At 45.9% G+C, this 18,070-nt stretch overlaps 1 protein-coding gene across 1 annotated transcript in view; it reads left to right on the top strand.

The window, feature by feature from the left end:
* TMEM237 (transmembrane protein 237) overlaps positions 1 to 18,070 on the top strand; it is a 93,047-nt gene that overhangs the window by 56,117 nt on the left and 18,860 nt on the right. Inside the window, exon 9 of the mRNA XM_078681168.1 lies at positions 7,537 to 7,630. Within this exon, the coding sequence (XP_078537294.1) occupies positions 7,537 to 7,630 (94 nt within the window). The remainder of the gene's footprint in view (positions 1 to 7,536; positions 7,631 to 18,070) is intronic.

Genomic DNA, 18,070 nt, shown 5'->3' with positions numbered 1-18,070 from the left:
CGAAAATCTAGTACTGCCGCAGAACTCGGTTCTGGTCCAGTACATAGATGACCTACTTGTTGCGTCAGAGACAGAGGAAGCCTGTAAAGCAGATTCAATTGCCTTACTGAACCATTTAGCCAAAAATGGACATAAGGTATCTCCGAGCAAGTTACAGTACTGTCTGACAGAAGTACAGTATTTGGGGCACCGGTTAGAAAAAGGAAAACGCAAGGTGTCCCCAGAGAGGATTGAGGCGATAATGAAGATGAATGCGCCCACAACACAGAGAGAAGTTAGAATGTTCCTAGGAATGGTGGGCTACTGCCGACAGTGGATAGTTAACTTTTCACTGAAAGCAAAGCCCTTACAGAAACTGACGCACAAGGAGGTGAGTGATCCGGTACCATGGGATGAAGAATGCTTGGTGGCGTTTTTACAGCTGAGAGACGATTTATGTCGTGCTCCGGCTCTGGGAATGCCCGATTATGAGAAATCCTTTTCACTCTATTGCTGTGAGAGAGAGGGATGTGCTTTGTCAGTCTTGGCACAGACCCACGGAAATGCCCGTAGACCAGTTGCATATTTTTCGGCTACATTAGATCCAGTAGCCGCAGCGTTGCCCGGATGTCTCAAATCCGTTGCTGCAACGGGTGTCAGCATTGAAAGGAGCGAGAGTATAGTGATGGGACATCCAGTAGTGGTGTATGTACCACATTCAGTTGAATTGCTAATGACCAGGACGAAGACGCAGCATCTGACCAATAGTAGGCTCACGCGCTACGAGCAAGTTATTCTTGCCGCGGAGAACGTGACTCTTAGGAGATGCTCTGTCTTGAATCCTGCTACTTTGATGCCATTACCTACTGTAATAGAAGGCGAAGGATGTGAAGACCTCGATTGCCTTGATGTGACTGAACTATGCACGAAACCCAGACCAGATATTGTGGATGAGACGTTGTCCGACCCCGATGAAATTTATTTTGTTGATGGCTCATGTTTAAGAGACGATACTGGTCGGTTGAGAGCAGCTTATGCTGTTTGTACCATTACTGGAGTTGTGGAAGCCGCTTGCCTGGAAGGAGTACATTCCGCACAGGTAGCAGAAATCATTGCCCTAACTCGTGCCTGCATAGCAGGAAATGGAAAGAGAGTCACCATATACACTGACAGCCAATATGGTTTCGGTGTGGTTCATGATTTCGGGCAGTTGTGGTCTCAGAGGGGTTACATGACCTCCTCTGGTTCGCCCATTCGAAACGGAGAATTTGTGAGACTGTTGTTAGAAGCATTACAAGGTCCAGTTGACATTGCAATCGTAAAGTGTGTAGCACATACTAAAAATACAGATTTTGTGTCACAAGGCAACAGATACGCTGATGAAGTCGCACGTTATTGTGCGGAACAAGATTATTCATATTCAAAAGTGGAAATAGATGGTGCTGAAGAAAAGACTGAATTAAGCATGATGTTAGAAACTGTAGACACTTGGGAGGATTTAAGAATAATGCAGGAGAACGCACCTGAAACAGAGAAAAAGGCATGGGAAATAGCAGGTTGCGTGCGAAGCGAAATGGATTTTTGGGTTTCAGTAGATGGGAGGGCTGTGTTACCTGAAGAATTAGCTAATCCCATGGCGAGAGAAATACATGGTCCAGTACATCTAGGAAGGGATGCTATGATGAGAGTGTTTAGGCAAACTTGGTATTGCCCTAAATTTAGAATAGCAGCAGAATCAGTATGTAAGCGATGTGTTACCTGCCAACAACTGAACGTAGGCAAACGAACACCAGTCACACTGAGTCACATTGGGAGGTCGGGGGGGCCTTTCAATAGAATGCAACTAGATTTCATCGAAATGCCAAGAGTTAATCGCCTTCGGTATGTGTTGGTGATTGTATGCGTATTTTCCAGATGGGTTGAAGCGTACCCTACACGTAGGTGCGATACACTCACAGTGGCTAAATTGTTGCTCAGGGAGTTGATACCGCGCTTCGGGGTGCCTGCCTCTTTGGAATCTGACAGAGGAAAACATTTTAACAGCGAAATAGTGAAGATGTTGTGCTCCACACTGAATATCGATCAAAAGCTGCATTGTAGTTATCGACCAGAAGCTTCAGGAATTGTGGAACAAGTGAATGGCACATTGAAGAATAGATTGGCTAAAGTAGTGGCATCCACATCTTTGAGTTGGCCAGATGCTCTTCCTTTAGTGCTCATGAGCATGCGCAGCACACCTGACAGGAGGACAGGTCTCTCTCCCCACGAGATCCTGATGGGGAGGGCCATGAGACTTCCCACAGTTCCAACTACTGCCCTATTGAATATTACAGATGATCTGATCTTGGATTATTGTAAAGGACTGTCTGACGCCATCCATTCTGTGTCCCTTCAGGTGCATGCGGCTGAAGTTCCAGCATCGAGGAACCTGTGCCATGACCTGAACCCAGGGGACTGGGTGTTGGTTAAAAAACACGTCCGGAAGAACTGCCTAGATGTTCGCTGGCGTGGGCCCTTTCAGGTAATCCTGATAACGAACACCGCGGTGAAGTGCGGTGGGCTGCCAAATTGGATCCATGCATCCCATACTCGAAGAGTTCCAGCACCTCTAGAAGGAACAGCTCCTATCCCAGACGAAAGCCCGGAAGTGGAAGAAGGGTCGCAAGAAGGGATTGCAGCAGCTGAGGGGGTGTCGGAAGAAGTTGGGAACGCAACGGATTCAGAAGAAGAGCGAAGGCAGGACGGCAGTGAGACGGAAGACGCAACTGAAGGAGAGAGCAGAAGTGAATACGACTCAGACTCAGATCCGTATCAGAGCGACCAAGAACCAAGTGAGAGGACAAGGAATAGGAGAATAAGGCTTGGAGCTGCCACTTGGCCAGCAAGGAGAAGAAGGCTAAGTTTGAGGTCGGCCCAGGAAGAAACGCTTGCTCCTATATCCGAAGACTCAGATCCAGAAGAAGATATCCAGGATCAAGCCGAGGAGGGCCTTAGAAGATCAAGGAGGGTGCGAGTGCCTAGTAGAAGATACTCTACTCCTGATTGGACCTACCTCGTTGCAGATGTCGGGGGGGCACAGAACCGGGAGGATCCGGGAAGTGGACCTGGTCAGAACTAACCCGATCATCACAGTGCAAATAAGGTTTCTACTGCCAGGAGCGGAGACCGAAAGGTTGCTGACACTCAACATCGTTCATCCTCCTCTCCTGAGCGGAATAAGAAAATTGATTTTAGAGACAGTTGAGTTTCCAGTTTGCTGTTCACGATATCCAATATTGGAGGGAACTCTTCTTCGTTTGGAAATGCTTGAGCGAGTAGTAGAAATTCTAGGAGCGCTCATAGTTGTGGATTAATACCATATTGCGAATGTCTTCAAGGGGGCGCAGAACTGGAAAGGTGAAGAAAGTGATCCTGATTAGAACGGACCCCTTTGTGATTGTGGATGTAGAGCTGATAGTACCAGGAGTAGAAATTGAAAAAACGTTAACTCTCAATTTCGTCCGTCCACTTGTCCAGAGCGAAATAAGGAGAATAATCCTAGAAACAGTTGACTTTCCATGTTGTGGTACGAACTGCCCAGAACCTGAGGGAATGTTACTTCGGATGGACATTTATGAAGACGTAGTGTCCCTCCTTGAGCCATACATAACTTTAGATGAAAATAAGACTTTTGAAAAGAAATTGTAAACTTGTTGCAAGATAACCTAGCGCCGAGTGGAAGAAGAAAATTGGTAGGGGTTTCCTTTTAGCGGATGGAGAAGGGCTAGGGTTGTCTGTTTTCTACCGGACTTTGAACTGTTTTGCGGAAATAAATTGTCAAGCTTCCAAGTGTTCAAAAGAGAGACATTGCGAGAGAGAAAGACTTTGTTCGAAAAAAAGGAAGAAGTTGATGCAGGAGGAACATCCAGAACCACACTGTTTGAGAACATGGAGGCTGGCAACCCGAACCGCAGGGCAAAATGCATAGTTGGCACACTTTTAGGAGTAGTGATTTCTCTTATAGTTTTAGTGGTTACTGTCTCATACATAGTGGGACACGAGAGAGATGCAGCTGCAGTGAAGGAGGACAAGGGAGTGTCAACACCGAGAACTCCTATTGCTAATGATAAGGGAAACATCAATGATAAAGACAAAGCATTGTTAGATGCAGAAGTAAAAAGGTTACACATGGATGAGTCACAGGGAAATTACAGGTCAAATGCTTATGCTAAATTGCTTTATGAATACGTTGACGCCATGGAGGTGAAGAATTGCTACGTTTGTATGCAATTACCAGCTTCTGTGGAGGAGGGTATCAGATACCATCATCTTCCATTGACATATGGAATTACATGCAGTTTGTTGTTGAGCATATTTTATGGACGAGATGGATTTGAGTATTATTTCTCGAATTTCGACTCGACATTGCCAGAGGTCCCGAATTTCAAGCATTTAAACAAGTGGGACTACTACAAAAGCGAAGACAGATTACACAAATGGTTTATTCTATGGAAAACGTTAGATACTTCACATGCCCGAAGAAACAATCTGACTTGTCAAGTATCAGAAGTTGAGAAAAAGTTTATAGGACAGGTAGATACTAGATACAGGAGGCAGAAGATTTTGAAGGCATCAGGACAATGGGAAACAGATTGGACCAAGGAGGAAAGGGCACATCAAAGAAAAGGTAGTATTGGTCCAATTGCTTTGGATAAGGAGAAACGGGGGAAACTGTGCATTCACAGGAGTTACTCCTTTTATGAGAATTTTTATGTAGGTCAAGTCAATTGTGAACATGCCTTTCAACTGGAGTATTACTCTAAGGATTTTTTGAAGGGGATGCAAGCAATTCCAAATGTATATTTTGTATGTGGAAGAAATGCCTATGTGAAGCTACCAGATAATTGGTACGGATCATGCTATCTGGCTGTTGTCTTTCCTAAAATATATCATGTTGAGAATTTAGAAACGACAAAGAAAGAAATACCAACTAGGTGGAAGAGAGGGCTGGGTGCAGCAGAAGTAGTTGGAGATGTACTCGGTGCTGCATTCCCTTTCTTAGGACTGATATTGAATGACATTAAGATCAGGAGGTTAGCTACAGTCGTAGATAGGCTATCTGCCAGTACTGCAAGATCATTGATGCTGATAGAAGGGGAGATGCAATCGATTAGGGCAATGGTTCTTCAGAACCGACTTGCTTTAGACGTTCTGTTAGCTAAAGAGGGAGGAGTCTGTAAGGCTTTGAAGGTCCAGGAATGCTGCACTTACATTCCAGACAATTCAAAACCTCTAGAGAAGTATATACGAAACATCACTGCCATACACTACGAAATTGAGGATCTGGCAAAGGTAAATGTGTGGGAAAAAGTAGGTCATGGAATGGGTAAAGTTGGAGGTTGGTTTGCCAACTTAGGAAAGGGTATCGTTTGGTACATACTGAAACCCATCATCATAATTGTGATTTGCGTAATCACTTTGTGGGGATTGGTGCGTTTGTATCAATGTTATAGAGCAAATAAGTTGCAGAGAACTATGAGGAAACAGGAGGAAGAGTTGACAGCGATGCAGGACACTCAATACAAGAGTCTGAAAGCATTGGAGACAATGAAAAGAGGTGGCACTGCCACGACTTCACTTTGAAAGGGTCTACATTTTGTAATGGTGTCTTGATGATGATGACCCCTGAAGGTCATCAAAGGGGGGACTGAGAGAGCACAAGTTTGAAAAATGTATAAGTGCACCATATTTACAAGCACGTAGTTAGTTAACATGTACTTTGCACCAGAGTGTTTATATTTAGAAGTGAAATATACAGAGTGTCTTATATTCAGTGGTGAAATGCATAGAATGTTTAAGTAGAGTAACGATAATCATAACTGTGTGAGACTAATGTAGAAATGTTTGGGATGAATATGAAAACCTCTTGTTCTCATGTTAAAGGAATCATGTTAGAGTTGAATAGAGCTTTACAAAACCAGTATAATGTGTAGGCCTCATGGCAATTCACAGAAAATCTAAACGTGCTGCTAAAATAATGTGAGATAAGGTTGACGTGGTTCTTCCAAATGTATTATTGTACTTAGGGTTGAAGTATATGCTTTATAGATGTGTTATTTTAGAAACGTATGCTAGTTAAGAATGTTTGCTGTTTAAATCAAGTTAATGTTTTAAGAGTGCAGGGACCTGCTTCATGTAAATCAAGTAGGCCTGAACAGATAATGTCATATCGTTTGAACTACCATGTGCTCGTTAAGGAAGAAGTCGAGAGGTGTCCAGCACAGAGCTTGGAGTGTGTTTTACGACTTAAAGATATGGTGGAGTCTGGAATTTGAGGCCCACTGCAAGACGAACTGTATGCAGGTGCGAGGGTCTTAATCAGCTAGAATGAAAGGGGCTTTGTTCAGTGGCGCTTGGCGCAGGCCTGTAGGAGTTTCCAGGAATTTCAGGGGGTATCAGCGCACTGGAGAAGAAGCCTGGGAACCAAGGTCAACTATAACGAGGGTCTTGAAGAGTACCATCATGGAGTTTACCGCGCAAAGATGTACCACGTGAGGGGCGTCCCAAGGGGCGTTCCTATCAAAAATGTGATTTGGTATTAGGGAAAGCGACCCGGGAGGAGAGCAGAGCAGATGGTTTTGGGAGCCTAAGGAAGCGGATGGGTAGGCAGATAGGCTGATCAGGAGAGACCCATTATCAGAGAAGAGACAAAGAGAAGTGCGTGATCTTCTTAGGAAGTCACCACGGCTGACACCTAGAGGGGTAAAGATCTTGTTAAGTAGGGATGTCATTTAGTGTAGTGTAGGGATAGACTAACCTTAATTTTCTTTTCTGTAATGACTTTGAGGTTGCAACTTGTATCCATTTTGGCAACCCTTATGGTTTTCGAGCCTGTACTTATTATTTTGTTTTTCAGACTCAGACTATTCAAAAAGTTCATGTTCATAGTGATACCAATTTATCTTTTGAACCTCATTTTGAGAAGTTTGTATCTTCAGTTATCTTTGACTTTATATTAAATCTTTGAAACTTAAAATTTGGTCAGTGGTCATTTAGAGTGGTGTAAGTTCTTAAATTGATTGATTTATTGTAAGATTACCTTTTACTCAATGACAGGTACCAACGATTCAGTCGACATAGTTTGGGATTTGGTAAGGTAACTAGTAACCAGTAATCCCGCGTTAGCAATTGATTGTTGATAATTTTGCACTGAATAAAATTAGAGGATTTAAAAAAATTGTGAATGGACATTCCGATTGTAAGCATGTCCATAATTTCTTTTTTTTTATGTATGCAACTTTTTTTTATGTATACATAATATTCATGTATGTATGTATGTATGTATAAATGTGGCGCACACCTAGCCAAAAGACAGCAGAGCGGAGTGTATGGTCAAAGACGAGCGTAAAGTCATCGAGTAGAGGAAGCTGGGTAATGATGTAGTGTTCTTTGCACTATTGACTAGTTCCTGGTATTCAGCCAAATGCTACAAGATGCTGTTCAGTTTAGTTGTAATTAAGTAATTGATGGCAATTTTGTGTATTCCATTCTGACTTTTGGTCTTTTGTCTTTCTTCAGTGTACTTTGTTGCGCTTGTCCTGACGTTGAGCGTGCAGATGACCAGTGATCGCATCAACTTATACACACCCCCATCACAGAATGGCAGCCTCTGGTAGGATGGCAGAAACTCTTTTCTCTTACCTTCATACCATCTGCCCATTTCCTTGTACAAAATAATTACAAAAAGGGGGTGGTGATGGACAGAGTATCTGAGTTGATCAGAACACTCCTACCCAGTCAACAGATCAGGGCTTGATCCATCACCGTTTTTTAGCTCACTGCACCATCCCAGTTCAGAACCTGGCTATATGCAAATTAGTCTGTCCCTGGCCCAGTGCATCATGGGAACAGGGCAGACCAAACTACCAAGCCAATTCTTCACTGGAAAGGAAACAAGCTTCCGGGGACCGGTTTCTGGCATTACAGCCGTCTTCGGCCCGGCTTGCTTGAATCCTGATGGTGCAATGAGCAAGGGACTCATGTCTGAGCATACCCTTCCACACTCATGGTGGCCAAAATAATTACAAAAAGGGGGTGGTGATGGACAGAGTATCTGAGTTGATCAGAACACTCCTACCCAGTCAACAGATCAGGGCTTGATCCATCACCGTTTTTTAGCTCACTGCACCATCCCAGTTCAGAACCTGGCTATATGCAAATTAGTCTGTCCCTGGCCCAGTGCATCATGGGAACAGGGCAGACCAAACTACCAAGCCAATTCTTCACTGGAAAGGAAACAAGCTTCCGGGGACCGGTTTCTGGCATTACAGCCGTCTTCGGCCCGGCTTGCTTGAATCCTGATGGTGCAATGAGCAAGGGACTCATGTCTGAGCATACCCTTCCACACTCATGGTGGCCAAAATAATTACAAAAAGTGGGTGGTGATGGACAGAGTATCTGAGTTGATCAGAACACTCCTACCCAGTCAACAGATCAGGGCTTGATCCATCACCGTTTTTTAGAAAGACGGCTGAAATGCCAGAAACCGGTCCCCGGAAGCTTGTTTCCTTCCCAGTGTAAGAATTGGCTTTTGTAGTCTGGTCTGCCCTGTTCCCATGATGCACTGGGCCAGGGACAGACTAATTTGCATACAGCCAGGTTCTGAAACTGGGATGGTGCAATGAGCTAAAAAATGGTGTTGGATCTAGCCCTGATCTCTTGACTGGGTGAGAGTATTCTGCTTAATTCAGAGACTCTGTCCATCACCACCCCTTGTTGTAAATAATCATTTCCTTGTACAGTCGTATTCTTTCCCCCACAGTAGCCCTCAAAACCACAGAAGCCGATTCAACTGTCAGGAGAAGTTCTAGACTGATTCAAGAATGACAAATACTGAGGGAAAACTATGGCTCCTGTTTGTTTTCCCACTCGCCTTTCACCTATTATAAATAGTCAAAACATGCAGGTGATAACAGGCTTGTAAATGGAGAGAAAATGTGAGAATGTTTGCCAAAACAGCATTTCCATGTATTGGTGCCAATTTGTCTTGGGAGCCTACGTCTTGGGCCATTGTTCTTGCATCATGGAATTCATATACTTGCAATATCCGTTCTTTTGTGTACAGGGATATGACAGTGTGGGACTCCCACAAAGAGTTCGAATGGGTCAACATTGCCTTTAGTCTGCGTTAGAGTCCTACTTAGAAATGTTTTAAATAGCCGCAGAAGCCATTGACACAGTGCACTTTGCACCTTTTGTGCCCCTTGTGAATGTATATGCCCTTGAATGTAGCATTGGCGAGTGTCCTTCGTCAGAAGATTGTGCCCAGCCCTCAAGGACCGCAGAGTGGCCTGTCATGTGGCTCTGTGTATGTCATAGTAGTATGTCAAATACGGTCCTGGCAATAGTTATGATCTTCACCTGTTCTCCACTCCTGTGTCTCCGATCTTCAGCCTGCCCTCTTCTTCCAATCCTACATTTTTACCAACACCACTTTGCACTCGCTTTGCTCACTCACTATTAGTTGTCCAAGTTCTTCATTGTAAGGTCTCCATTGCCAATAAAATACATATCATTGCCTTTAAATGGATAAGTTACTTACCTTCTGTAATGCACTTCTGGTGACTTCTCTATCTGCTCACAGATACCGGACCTTTAAACTATTCCTGGCCACTAGACTGGATCCACCATTCTTTAAAACAATTGTTCCTATACCCCACAGGTGGTGCCATCAGACTCTGATGACCTTGTGTCAACCCCAGAAGTGACAGTAGGGCCACATCTAGGCACCGTCCCTGCATGCTAACATCAGATAAGATGCGAAAACACTAACTTGGGACCTTTTCTGAATGTACTGTTGTCCACTTCACAGAAAGGGAAGGCAGGTGTACTGTGTGCAATCAGTGATTAAATAGAGTATTCACTAGAAAGAGCCTTACTGAAGATAGGTAACTTGCTCTTCTGATGTATACTGCAGATTCCTAACCTTTAGAATAGATACCCAAACAGAACCTACCAAAAGGTGGCAGTTTGGAGGAGTGGACTCAAGCTAAAGTAAAGTAAAAGTCCACATTTGTAAAGCGCACAATCACCCGTAAGGGTCTCTAGGCGCTGGGGGGCCGTCGGGAAGATTAAGCGAGCTATTGCCCAGAGTCACATGGTGCTGGGCTAACCTGCCGCCGGAGCCGGGGATCGAACCGTGGTCCCCAGATTCCAGCGTCAGTCGCCCTGGCCGTGGCGCCACACCTCTTCCTGAGCCCTGCAAGATCAACAGACATGTTGACCCACTCTGTGGACCTGCCTTTTTAGGCAGTAGTGCTTGGGGAATATGTGTACCGATGCCCATGTTGCATCTTGACAGACATCCACAACAGGAACTGCCTTTGCCAATGAGATTGCAGAAGCTTAACTCTTGTAGAATGGGCCTGTTTGCCTCTGGAATCTTCTTTGTTAGAATGTAGAGTTTCTTTATGCTTAGGACAATCCACTCAAACAGTCTTCTTCAGTACCACCTTCCTTTTTTGGCACTGTCGCACTCCATGAAGAGCCGATCATCATGATGATACTCCTGCATATGTTCTCTGTAGAAGCCAAAAGCTGTATTGGGATCAAGCCAGTGGAGTCTGTCCACCACTTCTGAGGGAAGTGACAAAGATAAAAACACAGGTAGGGTAATCCTTTGTCCTATGTGAAAGGGCAAATCTACTTTAGGCAGAAAGGTGATCCATGTCCTCCGTACCAGTTGGTCGGTGTTAGACCTGGCACCATTGGCGTGGGTCTTCCTTCCATTTTTTGCTGTTGCCTCTTATGTTTTTGCAGGTTTTAGATGATTTTGGGCACTGTGCCACTGCTATGCAGTGCAAGTGCTCCCTATGGTAAATTGTTGTATGGATTAGTGACTCTATGATTGGCTTGTTTGGTTTACTTGTCAGACCCTAGTACAGTGCACTGCGTGTGCCCAGGGCATGTAAATCAAATGCTGCTGGTGGGCTTGCAACGCGGATTGTGCCACCCGCCGGAGCAGCTTGTAAAATGTGTCTCAAGTCTGCCATTGCAGAGCCTGTGTGCATTCTGGTACTGCCATGTTGACTGGGCAAGTGTACCCACTTGCCAGTCCCTAAACCTGCCCTTTTATACATATTAGTCACCCCTAAGGTAGGCCCTAGGGCAGGGTGCATTGTAGGTAAAAGGTAGGACAAGCCCTGATGTCTGTGGCATGTCAGGATAGTAAATTACAGCCATTTTCGTTTTTCACTATTGCATTTCTACCTGTTCTCCATAGGCCAGTATGGGCAGTTTTATTATAACATCTTATAATCCTAACTGACTCAGGGAACTAGTTAGAAATCCGAGTTTAGTATGCCTGAACATATCATCATATTGAGGAAGATCTCCAAGGGCTTGAACTTGAGCTTGCCTCCTGCCTGAAGTCTCAGGTATACAAGACTTCACCCCTCCTGCTTGCCTGCATCTAGAACTGCGGTTTTAGCTGCTGCAGAAGGAACTGACAACACCGACGCCGGCGAGTGACACTGTCTCCTGCACTGAAGCCATGAGCGCTGCTCTGACTTGCACTGTAGACCCAACGCCGGCCGCCATGCCACATCGATGCCAGCGACCAACGCCGTAACATGCCGGAAGCCGTTGGCTCTGCTCCAACTTGTGCCGTGGTCCCGATGCCTGCTGCTGGGCCGCATCGACTCCGAAGCTAACATTGACATCGCAGAGCTTATCCTCAATGTGGGTGACCGAGAATCCATCAACAGCACGACATCGTAAGGAACCGTGGTCCCGACGCCTGCTGCTGGGCCGCATCGATTCCGAAGTTGACATCGACATCGCAGAGCTTATCCTCAATGTGGGTGACCGAGAATCCATCAACAGCACGACCTCGTAAGGATCCGTGGTTTCGGCGCAATCGTGACGTCACCTCCCCGATGCAGTAAGGAACCGTCGTCTCACCTCCCCTGCACTGCAGCAAGGAACCGAGTCTACACCTCCCCATGGACCCTAAGGAACCGACGCCACGCAGCTCCAACGAAGCCGCATCTTCCCGACGCCATGAGCTGTCTTTGTTTTTCATCGCTTTTCCAAGGTACTGTTCTTTGGGGGTTTGTTTCACTCCGGGTCTGACGCCGCACACCTCACGGTCGGTGCTGTACTTTGGGATTTCTCCTGTCACAAAGTCGTGATAACTCACATTGGAGGTATCTGTTGCTAAAGACTGATTTTAAGTGAATAACCTATTTTTAAGCATATCTTGAGTACAGTATTGTGGATTTTTGTTGTTTGGTCTTGTGTTATATCTATATAAACATACTTATTTTTATAATACAAGCTGTGTGGTGTCTATCTGTAGTGTTGTCACTGTATTACTGTATGTGTTCACAAATGCTTTACACACTGCCTCTGAGATAAGTCTGCCTGCTTGTGCCAAGCTACCAAGAGGGTGAGCAGGGGTTATTTTAGGAGTGTAGCCCCTTACCCTGACTAGACGCAAGGGTCCCTATTTGGTCAAAGGTACCTACCTCTGCCAACTAGAGATCTCCAAATCTAACAGTTGGGAAAGACAATGATGCACGCAAGTTCCATTGACAGTGTGTTCACTACACTGACACAGAGTGCAGAAGTGATAGCAATAAGAAAAAACTTTCTGATAAACAGGATCCTCAAGGGACATCTCTGCATGGGATTGAATTACTTGTGCATGAGGAAAGTGCGGACCAAAATAATAAATGCATGGCCACATGTGATTTCAAAGAGGGAAGGTTGATTTGGCAAACAAAAAGGTTGAAATGGCTGGCATGTAATCTTTTAACTGTACCCCTCAAAGGCTTGCAGCACTGACAACAAAACAAACACAATAATCTGATAACTTGGTCTTTAAGGAATCAAGATTATTGTCTCTACACCTGGCCACCAACTTTTTCAGCGCACAGAATAAATGTTGGTCGAGGTATGTTTGGCTGTGAGGATCCCATCCACAATTTCAGATGGCTTATCAAAACTGCTCAGTTATCATCATTCAGTCTCCACACATGGAGAAATGAAATGAAATGAATAAAAACTTATATAGCGCAACTTAGCCCGGAGGCATCAAGGCGCCTATCAAAAAAGAATCATAAAAGGCAGATCCCAAAAACTAAGGGTAAGCTTTGGCAAAAAGCCATGTCTTCAGAGCCCTTCTAAAGGCTTTCATTGATGGCAGGGACTTAATTTCACAGGGCAGAGTGTTCCACCATCTCGGAGCAAGACTGGAAAAAGCCCTACCTCCCCACTTAGCTCTTCGAACGCGGGGGACTGATAACAAGAGCTTTTTGGAGGAACGAAGGTTTCTGGAGGGAGCATACGGAACCAGCAGATCTTTTATTCCTCCCGTCCCCTTTCTGGTCAAGGCCCCATAAATCAAACAGAAAACCTTAAAGGAGATCCTTGCTTCAATCGGAAGCCAGTGCAGGGATTTCCTAGCGGCAGTGGCTGACGAGCGCCTGGGCATGTCCAGCACAAACTTATCCGCAGCGTTCTGCACAGTTTGTAGTCGCTGTAACAGGCCCTTGTTTATTCCTGCGTATAAGGCATTACAGTAATCGAGCCGAGAAGCTATTAATGCGACAAACAATTTGCTTGCGGGCTTGCAGGGACAGATAGTGTTTGATCTTCCACAAGCTCTTGATAATACCCCAATAAGTGGAGATTGTCCTATTCACTTGTTGACCCATCGCAAGGGCTGGGTCAATCATGACACCCAGGTTTCGAGCCAGGGGCGTGGGTACAGGGCAAGCCCCCAGATGTCATCCTTCCCACCGAACACTAGGATCTCTGTCTTCTCGCCATTCAGCCTCAATGAATTGTCAATCATCCATTGGGCAACTGCCTCCATACAGTGTCTAAAATTGGAGGCAGAGGAGCTGACAGACTGGGCGAGAGACAACAAGATCTGAGTGTCATCAGCGTAGAAGACTACCTCCATCCCAAACGATCTAATAAGCCCGGCAAGTGGGATCACATAGATGTTGAACAGGGTCGGACTTAATGCCGACCCCTGTGGGACCCCACACTGCACAGGCTTGGATGGAGATAGGAACTCCCCCAGCTTGACTCTCTGTTCCCTCTGGTCAAGGAAGGAGGCCAACAAACTAAGTGCTGGCCCCTCCACCCCTATCTCCCTCAGCCGAGATATTAACACCGAGGGAGACAGGGTATCAAAAGCAGCCGTAAGATCTAACAGGATAAGGAGGGTAGTCAGGCCCTTGTCTACTGTGGTGCGGATGTTATCAAGCACTATGGTAAGGGCTGATTCTGTACTATGGCCCCTCCGAAATCCATGCTACGAGTGATCCAAAAGACCAGAGGTTTCCAGAAAAGATGCAAGATGCTGGTTAAGATGAGTTTCCAGCATCTTTGCAGGAGCTGGGAGCAGCGAAATGGGGCGAAAGTTTTTAAGAACCTCCGGGTCTAGGGTAGGCTTTTTCAGAAGGGGCTTAACCACCGCCCTCTTCCACTGAGAGGGAAAAATGCCATCCCGCATTGCCCTGTTCATAATCTCCAGTAGTGGGGGCAAGAGAGTTTCCTTACACTGTTTAAGAAGTTTAAGTGGACAGGGGTCAAGGGGAGATCCCGACCTGGTCTTAGTCAAGAGAACATCCAGTTCCTGAAGGGAAAGAGGGGGAAAACTAGACAAACACACCAGAGTAGGAGCCCCAGCAGATGCTAAAGAGGGGATGGATTGAGAGGGGGAAAAAGATATTGACGCCCTTTGCAACTCTAAGGCCGAAAAAAGTTTGACAATTTTTGTATGAAAGTATTGGGCAATATCGTCACAGAGCTGCTGTGTGCAATTGACTGGGTCTGGGGTCTGCAGGGTAGTCAGCGAGTCCACGATCTTAAACAACTCTTTCGGCGAGGTAAGCGCGGTAGTAAGATTCGAAAAATACTCCTGCTTTGCACTCATGACCTCAGCCTTATATCCCCTCAAAAGAGATTTATGGATTTCCCTGTCCTGCGTAGGCCAGCTGGCCCGCCAGAGTCGTTCCTGCTTCCTACAACCCTGTCTAAGAAGTCTTAATGACTCAGAGAACCAGGGGGCCGACGGCCTTTTTCTGGCAGAGTAACGTAGGGAGGCTGGGGCCAGTTCATCCATAGCTACTGTAATGGAGCTTTCTAACTTAAGCACAGCTGAACACACATCCTCCTCCATAGAGATAGCCATAATGGGAATTAGGTGAGCAAGTGAGTCATTGGTTATACTCTTAAGATTTCGCCTGGATTCCATTTTACTAGGGCCATTCGGATTGTTGTTTACAGGAGTAACATCCAATTCCAAGGGGACTGCAAAGTGGTCCGACCAGGTGAGCGGGATCAGGACATCGATAGTCAGCCGACTATCATTCGAGAAGACCCCGTCCAGCGTATGGCCCGCCTGGTGGGTAGAACCCTTGACTAGCTGCTGCAACCCACAAGCAGAAAAGTATCTAGGAGAGAAAGAGTTTCACTAGCCTCTAGATTTTCTAGATGAAAGTTCATATCTCCCAATACCGTTACGTGCTCACAACCAAAATAAGGTTCTAAAATGCTGAGCATGTGCTGTCCAAAATCTGCTCTAGGCCCAGGAGGTCGGTATATAAGAATACCCATAAATGGAGCAGCATATGCTGCATTAATAGAAAAATGGAGAGCCTGAAAGGCATCGTGAGGGGCTGATAATGGGGTAATACGGCAGGAGTGAGAATCCTTATAAAGGATGCCCAACCCTCCACCTGTACGTCCCACTCTATCCTGCCTGACTAGCATATAGCCCTCCGGTACCGCCTCCACCAAATCCGGTCCCGAGGAGTCTTTAGCCCATGTTTCCGTAACGAAGACCCAAGAGGGTCTTCTATCCGAGACAAAGTCCTTAAAGGCCACATTGTTCTTTATCAAAGATCTCGCATTGATCAGGAATCCATAATCCCTCCTCCTGCTAAGCACAGGTTTACCACTAGAGCCTGCATTGGTGGGTCCAGATGACGAAACAACTCCTGTGCAGCTTGTCCTGAAACACCTACAACCAGGAGAGTTTTAGATAGCCTCCGGGGAATTCGAATAGTGACACGGCAACCGAAAAGGTTTACGGTTCAACAGGCCATGATGTGAATACCTGATACGACCGTGTCCACCCCCAGTAGGGCCAGTCGCCCATTCGTCCAGCCCGTCCTTAGCGTGGACGGGCGCAGACGGGCTGGACTCTGGCGTGACTCCGGCGTTACTACGGCACACACGCCGCGCGCACACGCCGCACGCTTGCATACTAAGATTAAATAGGGCTCTAGCCAGTCAGCCGGACTGCTAGAGCGCTGACCACAATGGCGTCCGGCCAACGTCCCCTTCAGACCCCCAAGATGGCGAGGAGACACCCAGGGAGCGTGCTGGAGAGCCGCTGAAGCCGCGGTGTGCGGCACAATTATGGTGTAGGTATGTGGAGTAAGTTAAAAACAAGGGAAAACGATAAAATTATTTTAAAACTGAAAATAGACAAAACGGGGAATTTAAAATACAAAACAGCGCACAGATGCCAAAGCGTAACGCGCAGTAGTAGGATGCCTTATCAAGCATGGAGGTGTAGAATGTAGAGATTTGAGTGCAGGGTACTGCCCTGAAGCTAAGTAGCAGGACCTTCCAAAGCAGTAGCGAAATGAGAGGGAAAATGATCAGGTTCAAGAGATATCAGTACCACAATCTCCTCGCCCAGTCTATAACTATCATGATGACTCAGGCTGGGTCTGTTCTCACTTTCTTTAGAACTTGAGGCCGGAAATGTAAAATCGGATCATGCCCCCTACCAGCTTCTATGCTGAATCAGAGCAGGTTAGGTGGGGGGGGGCTTTGTTGATGTAAGGGAGGATTTAGAAGATTGTGGTCCTTGTTTATGTGAATGGCTTCGGCCGCCACAACTTCCTCTGGGGCCGTGCAAGGATTGAGTTGGCTGTTGGACTGGCTGTGAGAGCGGGCATTGTCTGTATGCCAGTTCCTTAGTGGAGCTCCTGAGCTTTCTGTATTGTTTATGGAATTGGCAGGCTGGCGAGAGAAACCCTAGGGACACTTCTTTAAATTTCTCAGGTGCCAAAATAGACTTTTTCCTGAAAAGTCTTGAGCCATCGAAGTGCATTTCCATGAGGGGCACCTGGAAATCCCAAGAAAATGCAGTGTGCTCATCGAAGCATGCTGGCTGAGGAGCACTACACATGGCGCAACCCTGAGAGCCTGTAGTATTAAAGCCAGTATTTAGGACGTACTTCGCAATATCCTGCCCATCTTGCATGGTGTAAGAAAAGGTTGCCAAGAAGTCTTTTGGAACGGCCAGCAAGATCTTCCTGGGCGAGTCCCAGAGGACAAAGCACATTCAGAGATCAAAAGGCTAGGTTAGTTGGAGAGAATAAATTCCTCCTAAACGCATCAATACACTTAGATTCCCTCTCCGTAGAAGCAGAGGGAAAGCAATTTGTGTTAACCTTACTGGTGATGCACCACCACGCTTTCTGGAATCAAATGCCTGGGTGAGGCACTGCTGGATCACAAGGGGCTGCCAGGCAACCGGTCAATTGACTGCAGAGGGTGAGCATGGCTTCATCCTAGTGGTTGTCACAGTGTCCATAAGTGTCTCATTGAAGGGCAACAGTGGTTCGATAGAAACAAGCTCTGGCCGAAGAATTTCAGTTTTTCACAGTGGGCTTTTAAGTTGTAGATCAAGGACTTCAGAATGGGGTCCTTGAACTTAAGCTTATCTGCTGACTATGAGCGGGACAGAAATTTGGTGCAAGAATGGCTCTGTGATCTAGAGCAGGAGCGACTACCCGATCTTGTAGGGTGACCTCTTCTTCACAAAATTTTCAAAACTAGTTTGACACTCACTTCAGCTGCTGTTTTTAAAGTTTTGGGGTGATTCATCAAGCGGGGTCAGGGAAAAAGCAGGGCCCCTAAATGTTTTTCCCCATGTAGATTCCAGCTTGAGCCACTGGATGGAATTACATCAAATTTGGCAGGAACCTAGCTCTTGGTCCTGAAAGAGTGCTTTTTGTGATTTAGTGTAAATCCGTTTTACTAGTTTTTGAGATATTAAAAGAAATCGAAATTTGTA

Source organism: Lissotriton helveticus, chromosome 3_1, assembly GCF_964261635.1.
Source record: "Lissotriton helveticus chromosome 3_1, aLisHel1.1, whole genome shotgun sequence".
Lineage (NCBI taxonomy): Eukaryota > Metazoa > Chordata > Amphibia > Caudata > Salamandridae > Lissotriton > Lissotriton helveticus.
The sequence above is the reverse complement of the archived record's forward strand: the minus strand, read 5'-3'. Positions and strand labels throughout refer to the sequence as shown.